This window comes from Danio rerio, chromosome 4 (genome assembly GCF_049306965.1).
Source record: "Danio rerio strain Tuebingen ecotype United States chromosome 4, GRCz12tu, whole genome shotgun sequence".
NCBI classification, from domain to species: domain Eukaryota; kingdom Metazoa; phylum Chordata; class Actinopteri; order Cypriniformes; family Danionidae; genus Danio; species Danio rerio.
In genome coordinates, this window is record NC_133179.1 from 20,879,542 (window position 1) to 20,891,516 (window position 11,975).

Below are 11,975 nucleotides of genomic sequence, written 5' to 3' on the forward strand. Positions count from 1 at the left end.
GTCACTGCTAACATCATCAGGAGGATTTAGGATTTGCCAGTCCTTACGATAATGAACATAATCAGAGAAGTCCCAGAAATTTAGAATTTGTAATTGCTCCATCTCCCACTCTGGCAAAGGGTCATCTAGGGAGCGGTTAAAGGCCTTCTTGAGAGCACAGTCATCATAGTCGAGGCCCCTGGCCATGGTCCAGAAAAATTGGGCAAATGCCCGAGGTTCCAGACCCTGCTGGCGAAGCTGAGCCAGTCCCCGCTTGAGGGCCAATCTCCCTTCCTTAGTGGTGGGACGGACAATAGTGATGCTCATTCTGCTGGGTTCTTGTTTGGCCGGTTCGTACTGTCACGGGTGGCAAGGAGGACCCAAATGCAGAATTGACAAGAGAACACAAGGTTTATTTTCAGGAGGTAAACAAGGCTATGCAGGAGGACAGTCAATAGTGCAGGACGATTTCAGGAGAACAGGCTGGTGAGGGGAGGAGACTCAGGACTTCAGGATGATACATAGGGAAGTGTCTTAAGAGGGTAACACAGGCTGGTCAGGAAAGGGGAATTCCAAATTTCAGGCCAAGCAGTCAAAAGGTAGCTAGCCGAACCTCTGGTTAGGGACAGGGGTGGCAAACAGATCGATCATCAAGGGAAGGGGATCCACAACCAGCGATGACTCAGGAGGGAAGTGAGACAAGCAACACAACAGGACTAGACGGCTGGGGAAACAAGAAAATTAAAAAGAAGAGCAAGGAAAAAACTAACTAGAACTAAGTAAATATGAAAAATAATTAAGAGGGGAAATAAGAGCTCGAAAAACAAAATGAAACTACTGAAACTTAAACAAAAGGCTTAAAGAAATAAGCTATAACTAGAAATAAAACAGAAAGCAAAACACAGGAACAGGAATTTAAAAAAATAAAGAATTAACTAAAGACTAGGGCTAGACTGAGGCTAAGGATCACAAAAATAGCAAAATGAAAACTTGAAATTAGTCTTGAGCAGAAACAGAAATAAATTTGAAAATGACAGCAACCTTATTGAAAGAAAAAAAAATTATAAATAAATTAACCGAATCAAAAGGATAAATTAATTCAAGATAAAGATCAAAAAGACTTGTACTAGACTAGACAAAGGAAACAAAACTAGACTATATGGAAAAAACCTCTATCATGCACTAAACGATATAAGCTAGACAAGCACACGAAAGATAGCATGACGAACCGGCAAAGACAAGTGGAAAATGAACTCAATATAAAGGGAGTAGATAGCACAAGGAACAGGTGAACATAATTAGACAAACAAGGACTAAACAAGGGGGCGAGGCATAGGAAAACAAGGAGGCAGGACAAGAGGAGCACATGGCCAACACAACAAAAGAGACAACCATGTGCTAATACACAAAACAAACAAAGAGACATTAAACACAGACAGGAGTGACAGGGCTGTAAGGGCTGGATCCTGACAATAATAAGTTGAAACAAAGAATCTTTTTAAGTTGAGTTGACTCACATTTTCAAGGCAGCTGGTGAACTTGAGTTTTACAGTGTAGATTAAATTGTGAATGCGTGCCCTCAGTGCTTTCCACGGGTTTGAAATATACTTGCGGTGGTAGCCGGATTGAAACACACCATTTACCCACATGAGTTATAACGTTTGTTATATGCGAAAAACAAAACATAATTTAATATTTAACAATAATTTTATATATTATGACACTGTTATACACACACACAGTGGGTTAATGTAAAAAAAAATGTTGAAATAAAAAATACATTCACTATATCTCTTATACTTTTTTGCTATTCAGGAGCCATGAGCACCCACTGACAGGTGAAATGGGCTTCTCTCTCTTTCAAGTTCAAAGCAAACTTGAATGCCAAAGCATTTTACATATGTATATAGAATAGCCTATATGTAATATATTAACGTCATCAAATTAAACAAATAATCAGCAAATGAGGAATAAATTACTATTTATTAAAAGGGATAAAAACAGACAATATCTCTAAAAGTGACCATAGTTACATGTTAAAACGTGTTTATCATTTAAATACGGCAAATGTGTTTAACCATTACTAATGGTGTACATATATTTTACAGCCAGTTTAGATCAGTCATTTGTCCTCTTTGAGTTTATAGTAAAGTTTTTCTGAGTAGCTTAGAGTAGTTTCAGCTGTGAAGCCAAGCAAACATTGGCTTAAAAAAAGGTAATGAAAAAAAGCATACAAGCTTTGAAAAGCAGAAACAAAAGTTGACCCGGACTTTTTAGGAGATTTAGAAAACCGGCCGGATAAATTTTCCAAAAAAGGCATGTCTCTGTGGATCTGTGGGTCACCTGTGGGAGTGTGGTCTTGTGCACACAGAATGAAACAGGTAAACGAGAGAAGATTTTCCACTACTTAAATGATGGAGGATGCTGTTATTGGTTATATTGGGTGGATACAAAAAAGTTTAAAAGCATGTTAAAAATAGTAAAAAAAAATGTGTCACTAAAAATACTTTGGCGGCCGTTATTATACCTGGGCGGTCCAATCAATTAAAGTCTATATGTGGGAAGTGCCCTATACTGACACTAAGGAGAAAAACTGCTTAATAAAGTCGTTATTTTTGTTTTATGTGCACACAAAGTATTCCCCTAGCTTTATAAAATTCCTGATTAAAACACTGAAGACAGATAGACTTTTTTGTGTTCACTTTGAGTTAGTCTGAATGTAATAAAAAATGTCTTAATTAATAACATAATTTTATACTATTTTCATGTTTGAGTGAATTAACCTTTTAGTTATAACTACTGGTAAAAGATATTAAGGGGGAGGTTGTAGTAAATCAATATTACTCAACCACGTTTTTGGAGGACCACCAGTTCTGCACATTTTCTCTTTAACCAAACACACAGGATTGAGATCATCAACTCATTCGCAGAGACTGAAAGACCTGTAATGGGTGTGACAGACAAAGGAGAGATCCAAAAGATGTAGTGTTGGTGGTCCTCCAGTAATGTGGTTGAGAAACACTGTAGTAGATGGTGTTTATGGGAGATCAGTAAAGATTATTGACTGGTATTATTCGTTGTCAAGCTAAAATTGAAGAATAAAATTATACATAACTAAAATAACCCCAGGTCAAATGACCACTGACAAACAGTCAGGCCCTTTCACAGCAATAATTGGTCAACCGGATAACAGTGTGTGAAATCTCATCTGCGTAATGTTCTGAGAGAAGCAAGTAATGAGATCACAACAAGAAGGTGAGAGAGAGACTGAAATTTGAGACTAAACATTAAAGCAATAGTCAAATACGCACAGTTTTATTAGCTGACTTGTGTTTATTTAACTAACTTGTGTTGCAGAACTAATCAGACTATATATACTCAGCAATGTGATTACTGTAGTTGTTCAGATAAAAGAATGTAGCACGAGACAACGGGTCGTTCGTTGCGTTCGTTACTGCTAAAGAGATTGCGTGCATTAGCTGTAATAGCATTAGTCCTGGCAGAAGGCGTTTGAGAGACTGGACAGATGTAACAGTCAGTCACGGAAAGGAATCAAGATTAAAATTGTTCATTTAGATCAGACCTGCTGGTCTTTGACTACAGCCAAAACACTAATCTGAATGCTCTCAAGAATCTTTGAGAGGCAAAAAGATTGAGGCATCCAACAGTTCTAACTGTTCATGACAACTCAGCTCTTAAAAATAAGGGTTCCAGAAAGGTCTTTTTGCAGTAGTTCCAAAAAAGGGGAATTCGATTACTTGTTTATTTAACTACCTTTTGTTGTAGAAGTGTTCAGATTATTTACTCAGCAAAGTTATTACTTTTACGATAATAAGTTACAATAATTATTTTGGAACCTTCAGTGCTAAAAAAAAAAAACTATTTTAGTAATGGTTACCGTAAATTTAAATGCTGCCAATCACATCCCGATATTAATGTTTAAGTGTGTACACTACCCTTCAAAAGTTTTCTTTTTATTTGTATGTAAATATAAGGTTCTTATAAATAGAAATATGGCAAAATATTATTATTTTAAAGATTTTTGGGGGCATTTTGGCATTATTTGACAGGACAGTAGAATGACAAGAAGTGAAACGGGAGAGAGAGGGATAGGATCAGGAACAGTCCACAAGCTGTGATAATATTATTATAACTTAAAGCTTTTTTAACATAACCTATTCCTGCAATGACATCAATGTAAAATGGTCCCAGTCTTGCTAAAGCAAAAGTGCTAATTTGGTCTCCAGAAAACATTTCTTTGTTGTCAGTGATGGAAACATGACTATCTTTGAGGAAAGCTTAACATTTTGTAGGACAGTGTTGCCAGATAGTGTTGCCAGATAAAGCTGACCTTTTCTAGCCAGTAGTTCAAAAAATATTAGATAAATATTTTATTTAATTTTAATTTATTTAAATTGAAATTAACCTAGTCACTTTAACAGAACTTTTAACCATACAGCAACCAACACCAGCAGTCACAGAACCACAACATAACCGGATAACATCAAAATACTGCCCCCCCCCCCCCCCCCCTCCCCAGTACCTGTTAGAGTATATTTTACTTTCAAAATGGGGTATAATTTCATCCTGTTTGGCAATTTAAATTATTTTAAACATAATTAGGCGCATCAGACAACGCTTCTATGTTTGTTCTTGCTGTCTTGTTCTATTGGATAAAATGATCGTTAAACGTGTCATGATAAACCGCTGTGAGTTTAATTGCAGGTGATGCGTGATGTATGTGTACGTGAAGGGGAGTCTGATTTTGATATAACTTTCCTTCACCTCCTCTTGCTGGTGGGCCCACGTGGTTTGCGCAATGCACTGGTCACTACTTACTGAATGGAATAGAAGCACACAGTTATGTTTTGTTGAATAAGTTGCATAAAAAAGTTGTTTCAAAACCACCCAAATTTTGTCAACTCGCCAATGTCATTTTTTTACCTGCACAATCAAATTCAAAACCGCTCAATAGGGTGAAAAACCCCCTAATCTGGCAAGACTGTTGTGGGATTGCAATAGGATATATTTGAAATAAATGCAACAATGTAAATGTATTTTCAGTCACTTTTGTTCATTTTAAAATATTCTAGCTGAAAAAGTATTAACTCTTACCCATAAATTTTGAAAGAGGTTTTGAATAGTAAAGTGACAAAGACTTACCAGTTGCGATTCCTTCCATCAAAAGTGACAACTCCATTTTCATCAGGTGTCCACTTAATACCTTAGAAAAAATATATAAAAATATTTCCTTTAGAGAGAATTCTTGTTTGATGCGGAGAGCCTGAGTTTTTTGGTTTGGTTTCTGTGTGTGTACTCAGAAGACATGATGATGAATGAGAGAGGCAGATAGAAAAGCCTGAGTCACTGTCACCAGTAATTACACCAGTAATTACACTTTGTCAATCAGACTCTCAGCTCTCTGTGTGTGAATGAGCAAATGTACATGTTTGGTACACTGCACTGGTGAATTTGAAGTGGTAAGGCTGTTTTTGTTCTGATTACCTGGGTAAAGTCTAAAGAATCCAGTTGAACTGCCGAAGTACTGCCAGGTTAGAGTCGGGTCCTTCTCAAAGTTACTGATAAATATGTCATTCAGTGCTTCTGACATAAACACCCCGTTCAGGATATCAGGATCTAAGTGACAAGGAAAGATTAGCTTTATGTTCAGTTCCTAATTAAGGGGTAAAATATCACTTATGGCACGTACCTTTGTTATAAACATTTGTGGGCACTTGTACGACGCTTTGCTGCGTATTGACAGGCAGATTGTTGAAGTGTTCATTCTCCTCCAAAGGAAATTCACCCCCCAGCTCTATGTTGTTTCCATCTTCATTTAATGTGTTAATCAACATGGAATTGTAGTAGTCAAACTGCAAAAGTAAAAGCAGGAAAAATTAAATGTATAATAATAAATGAATGGAGGTGAGGGAGATCGATCGAAGGACTGCTGGATAACTCACCTCTAATGTGGCATTAAATTCATGATAAAAATCTGCGTCTTCTGCTGTCTCTGCCATTCTCTATAAATGACATGAAATAAAAAAAAATTTAAATCACTCTTATATTAAAAAAAGCTTTCAACAAATAAACGAAATGATTATTTAGTGCAATAGTAATTATTACAAAACATTGAAATATCTGACCTTAACTGATTTCATTTTTCTGCCCAGCATGTTCTCCATTTCCTCAGCAAATTCCTTCACCATTTTTAAACCATCGATCTCCTCCATCTTGACGATGGGTTCCACTTCTTTATATTTCTATAGGCGCACAAACATGCACACACAAATTTACTTAAGACAACAATATAATTTTTTAATTTAAAAAAGCTAATTATAATTATTATACGGTCGATTAAATATCTGTACCTTTCTCCCAAAATAATTTTTTTGATATCTCCTTAGATTTCAAGTCACATAAGGAGAATATTTTGTCAAATTTAAAAAGGTGATTTATTGTGCCCATTAAAAAACATGTATCTCAGGTCTCCGCTTAAGTTTGGGTGGAGACAAAAATCACACGTCGTTCACAGGTTTTTTTAAATGCTAATAAACTTCTGTTTCTTGTCCCCTATTAGAAAAGAGTGCTAAGTTAAAAGAAAGTGAAAAGAGAAAAGCTATATATAGGGTTGTAAGGGTGGTAGACAAATATGTGGGGGTGCTAAGAATAGAAAGAATTTTAAAGAATATTATTCTGTTCGTAAAAGTGACATTTATTAAATGTTGAAAAAATGTTCAATTGTTAAATATTTATTACAATTTTAAATAACTGCTTTCTTATTGTATGTAGTTTCACTTGAAGTTATTGAAGTTATTACTCCAGTCAGTATTGCTTTTATTACTATTATCAGGAATAGTAATAGTAATAATAGTAATAAAAATAATTGATATTAGAGTGATTTCTCAAGGATTATGTGACTCTGAAGACTGGAGTTATGAAGCTGAAAAATCATCTTTGAAATCACTGAAATAATTTATTAAACTAAATTATAAACTACTTTAGTAAATAAACAGTTATTTTATAGTGCAATAACGTTTACAAGTTGTACTGTTTTGATTAAATAAATGAGCCTTGGTGAACAGGATAAGCTTATTTTAAAACATTTAAAAAACCTACTGACCCCAAACTTTGTAGCGTTAGTGTATGTTCGGACGATGTAAAAAATCTTCTCGCTTATACCATGCTCTTTCTGTTCTCTGCTTTGCCTCCTTCTGGCAACAACAACTGCTGCAATTCCAAGCGCAACATTTAAGACATGAGGTTTTGTTAAATACTCAATAGTGCATTGAATGATGGTGCAAATATGCATAACTTGATGAGCACAAATGTTAGTAGGGTTGCATGATCCATTTCAATAATTACCTCCCATAAAACCTCAACAAATGCATACTCCGTAAGGTCAGTTGCAAAAGTAGCTGTGTGCCATGCAATTTCTACAAATTTGTGTGGATAATTTAATAACACAACCATTCCTCAGGCATTCACAAACAGTAAATCTCTTTGATTATGTGCTACAGCAAAGGCCAAGTTCTAGATTAATGCTCAGTATCAAAGGTCAGTGAGAGCAGAAGCTCAATTTGTGCCCAAAGCAGTGCGACCTGCTCTCCACCTACAGGCCATTGGAACAGGAGGTCAGATGGGGATAATCCACCTCCACACAACACTGTTAGAGTACTGGGCTTTATTCTGAGCTAAGATTAGATGCACAAAAACAAAAAAAGAGAGAAAGAATGGAGGGAGGAGGAGATGCAGCAGTCTGGGAAGGTTAATCCTTTTCCTGCCTCACTGTTTAGGCACATCCTGCTGCCTTGTACTGCACTAATAAAGGCCTTTAAGGTGAAAGAACGCCCACATATTCAGGTCAGACATAAACTAGTTGTTATGTGTCTTTTTGGTAGGCAGATGGGCTGCTTGTAGGCTAGCGCCGGGTCTGGATAACAATACAAAGTAGTGCTAATTAGAGTGTAGTGCAAATTCAAGCAGATGCCAAATAACTGGACACAGCTGTGTGTGACATTTACCAGTGGTTAGACACAGCGATTTATGGAAAAAAAAACCTTCTTACACTGCAGATAATCAGGCAAGATCAGAAATGTGGCACATTTAAATAATAAAACATCAGCTGTAAAACAACATTGCTAAACAGCAGTGGAAGAGTCAGAATTGCTTCAACTTTCACTGTTTCAAAAGACAAACCTTTTGTAAGAGTTGAGCACCTGAGTATCTGTTTGATAAGGCCATAAGCTGTTTTCCAAAGTTATTGGCCCACTGTTGAACCCTGTTCAAAACACAAACAAGGAAATTAGACATTAAATTTTCCTTCTCTTGAGAAATATCACAGCACGTGAGAATAATAGTATAGTTTTAAAAGAGATCCATAAACAAATATATTATTAAGTTACTGACAAAAGCATTTGAGTAGGCACTTTCTCATTTTAGAGAGCTTTTAATTGAGCAACAATTTCTGGTACAGGATGAGTTATCACCATTTTAAGTTAAGCAGTTCAGGGTTTGTATGATTGATTGATTATTTGATTGATTAATTACCAAAAGGCAAACAGTTCAATTATTTTAAAACTAAACTTAAAATTGTTTATGCATATTATAGTGATTTCTTGAGGATCATGTGAAACTGAAAACAATAGTCATGTTTTTGAAAACCCAGCTTTGCCACTAGATTTTTTTTTTTAAATGTCACAAAGATAGAAAACAGTACTTGTTAATATTTTGCAATATTACAGTTTACAGCATTTTGGCATTTCTCAAAAAAGGTAAGCATAAAAGACTTACAAGAACATTACAAATCTTTTAAATAATAGTTTGCGTTAACTATAGCTAAAAATGGATTGACAATTCATTTTAATTTTTGAGGTTCATTGATAACAGCGAGATCCAAATCAAAAGCAGTTCACAATCTTTTTTGTTTATTTGTTCATTAAACTTTTACAGATATAACAAAGTAATTTTACAGAGAAATTTAAACAATTATTATTACAACCCCTACCCACTAAACAAGTTATAGTTACATTTATCTAACAGAGAAAAGAAGAAAAAAATAATAATACCAATGATAACAAAATAAAAAAAAAAAGTAAATAAAATAAATAAATTAAAATACAAAAATAAATTAATAAAAAATAAAACATCTCTACAGAATACACGTATACTTTGATAATCCAATATTATAAAAATTACTCCTCAGGTATTTATACAAAGTACCTAATTAAGTTTGCATTGCAATTGAAAGGCCCTAAGATTTAGATTGACAGTTTGTAGAGATACTGACATGCTCAGAACAAAAAATTCCAAATGGGTCCCATGTTTCAGAAAAAGCCCTATAATTGCCATTTATTGTGAACCTGATTTTTTTCCAAATTGGTGAAGCTCATTGCATCTCGCAACCAGTTGTCAAACCAGTTGTTTCCATAATAACAGAATACAACGTCTTGCTAACAGTATCAAAAATACAAGGGAGTACAGCTCGATAACCCTGCTATATTCCAGGAAAGTCTAAAAAGTGCTATAAGAGGGCATGGTTCGATGTGTATCTTTGTCACAGAAGTGAAACACTTGAAAATTGATAGCCAAAAAGAAGTGATTGATGGACAAAGCCAAAACAAAGGTGTTAAGTCTGTAGGTGCTTGCTTACAGCGATCACATAGGGTCCACGTCTTAAGTTATTTTTAAAAGCAGTTTACAATCTCTCCTGAAAACAGATAATTTCAGGCTGGTGTCATCAGCTGAAGTGAGAGAGAGTGTTGCTAATGAAACAAGGAGGAGCAATTATCTCCTTTTGCTCTGCCATTGCAACTGCTAATGTTCATGTGTTTTCCATAGCGTGACTTTTAGATACTAAATCAGATGTCTGTTCGAGCAGGTTGTGTGTGTGTGTGTGTGTGTGTGTGTGTGTGTGTTTGTGTTTGTGTGTATTTTGAGAGAATGTTGCCAGTGCAGGTTAAGCTTTGGCTTAAAGTACTTTTGGCTGAATTCAAAGAGTAACAGGAGGTGTGCAGGTCATGACCTGCCAGCATTAAGATGAGATTTGGAGACACACTGGAGTTCACAAGGAATCTCTTTGCTTTAAGTACATATATAAGTCTGTGAGGGCAGAGAGCAAGTGTAAGAGATTTTTGTTGTGTTTAATAATGGAGCCCAACAGCTAAAGGGTTCTGTCACATTTTGCAGAAACATTGATGGGGTTGTTGGCATGTGTATTCAGGGTTAAGATAGCTAAACTTGTGTGAACTGGACTCACGTTTCAGGTGATATCCTCATCTGAGCTTGAGTTTGGATGGTCCAGCTTGAACACAGCACCCAGAGCAGTGTGACGCTCCTCATCCTACCCATCAGCCCCTGCCACATGCATAAAATAGCAGGATGTGTGAACTCCAGTTCACTGGCTCCTGAAGATAGACCACGTGTAGTAATCCCAGTTTGGGCTTGATATCAGAATGGGTCCAACAGACACCCTGGACTCGTCAGTGTTTTTGTGTAACACAGAAAACTTTCCAGTTTGCTCTTCTGAAATAATTACATCCAACTCGTCTCTCCCCATTCCTGATCATCCACATGTTCATCTCATCTTTCTGTCAATCGCTTTTCCATTGCTCTTTCTTACTCTGATTTTATGGAGAGCCACCAAGGATGTCTTCCCTCGCTCTGACTGGCCCACTGGAAACTTTTGCGGATCGGACTCTCTCACACTTATGTTCTTACACATCTTATGTTCATCGCAGCTGGGAGGAACTGAAACAGAAGCAGATACTGTACTGCATGCTCACTCACTCAGTTGCCCTCCCCGCTAAGATAATCCACATGGATTACACTCCACTCCCACAGTGGGGGGAGAGGGACAGAGAGGGAGTGATGAACTGTAGAAGATGTAAAGTGGTATGGGTGTGGGGCAGATGTATTGAAATAGACAGATAAAAACAAAAGGGTAAAAGGGTCTCTGTCAAAGGATCACTGGTGTTTCTGGAGACAGCCCTGAGGTCTTGTTTATAAATTTGCCGTATGCACAGCAACGTCCCACGCAAAGGTTATCATCTATAATAAACATACTTGACGGGATGAATATGCACAGTTGTAAATAAATTCTAAGTAAACATATTTATTTCAAATATTGACTTAATTGTACCACTTTAAATCATCATTTGAGCCATTTAACCAAGAAGAGACTTTTAACCAACTTTATCAAAAGTGTTAAAAAAGTGTTTAAAGATTGCATTGAATGTCGTTCACAAGTAGATTCTTGTAGATTACTTTATTTATCAAAATTTGACTGAAAAAAATTCTGAACTTATGACTTTTAAACACCTTGTTTAATTTTAGTTTCACTGTATGGAGGGCGTAGAATAAAGTGGTAAATAAAACTAAGAAAAAAAGCAAAACCATAATAATAATAATAAATTCAATGTATCTGTTTTCTCTCATAAAGGAAACTTTTTATTTGCTTGTAAAACAAATGCATTCAATTCATTTCAAAATTGTTTTATTGACATGACTGTAAATAATACAATATTACCAAAGCTTGAAAAAATAAATATAAAACAAAAAACATATCAAAATAAAGCATAGAAACAAAATATAATAATTCAAACTTAAATAAACAATGAAAGAAATAAAAACGTGAGCATTTTAAACTACAGTGTTTAACATCTAAACACACATAGACAAATGATCACTGTGGTAGACAGTTGGGAAGCATACAGTAATTATACAATAAACCACATTACATACACACGTAAGTGAGTTTATCTACTATCAGGCTGTGGCACATCCACACATATCTGGCAGTCAGTGCTGCTGTCCGTCCCTCTCCTAGAATAATTTTCAGTCATGTTTAGAAAGTTCTTAATGTAGTTTGTGAGTTTGTTGAAACATGTGTCTCGGGTTGGGAAGTGTTGGCAGTATTTGAAGTGTTGGCAGTGAAGGAGAAAGTGCACCTCCGTCTTGATCTCGCCTTTCCTACAGTGAACACGCTCTCCTTGTTC

The 11,975-nt window shown here is 35.9% G+C and overlaps 1 protein-coding gene across 5 annotated transcripts in view; it reads right to left on the reverse strand.

Moving 5' to 3' along the window:
* The window catches only part of cacna2d4a (calcium channel, voltage-dependent, alpha 2/delta subunit 4a), a 57,475-nt gene extending 46,745 nt beyond the window's left edge, over window positions 1–10,730 (reverse strand). For 3 of the 5 annotated variants that reach the window (XR_012402080.1, XM_073947165.1, XM_073947164.1), the window contains exons 1-7: window positions 10,238–10,730; window positions 8,179–8,260; window positions 6,126–6,242; window positions 5,943–6,002; window positions 5,690–5,852; window positions 5,485–5,616; window positions 5,143–5,203 (exon numbers count right to left, since the gene is read on the reverse strand). Coding sequence is in view for 4 of the 5 variants with exons in the window: in XM_073947165.1 (XP_073803266.1) it covers window positions 5,143–5,203; window positions 5,485–5,616; window positions 5,690–5,852; window positions 5,943–6,002; window positions 6,126–6,242; window positions 8,179–8,260; window positions 10,238–10,344 (722 nt within the window). In the remaining variant the exon portion in view is untranslated. The remainder of the gene's footprint in view (window positions 1–5,142; window positions 5,204–5,484; window positions 5,617–5,689; window positions 5,853–5,942; window positions 6,003–6,125; window positions 6,243–8,178; window positions 8,261–10,237) is intronic. The other 2 variants (XM_073947166.1, XM_073947167.1) reach the window with 1 other exon arrangement.
* Between the last annotated feature and the right edge of the window lie 1,245 nt (window positions 10,731–11,975).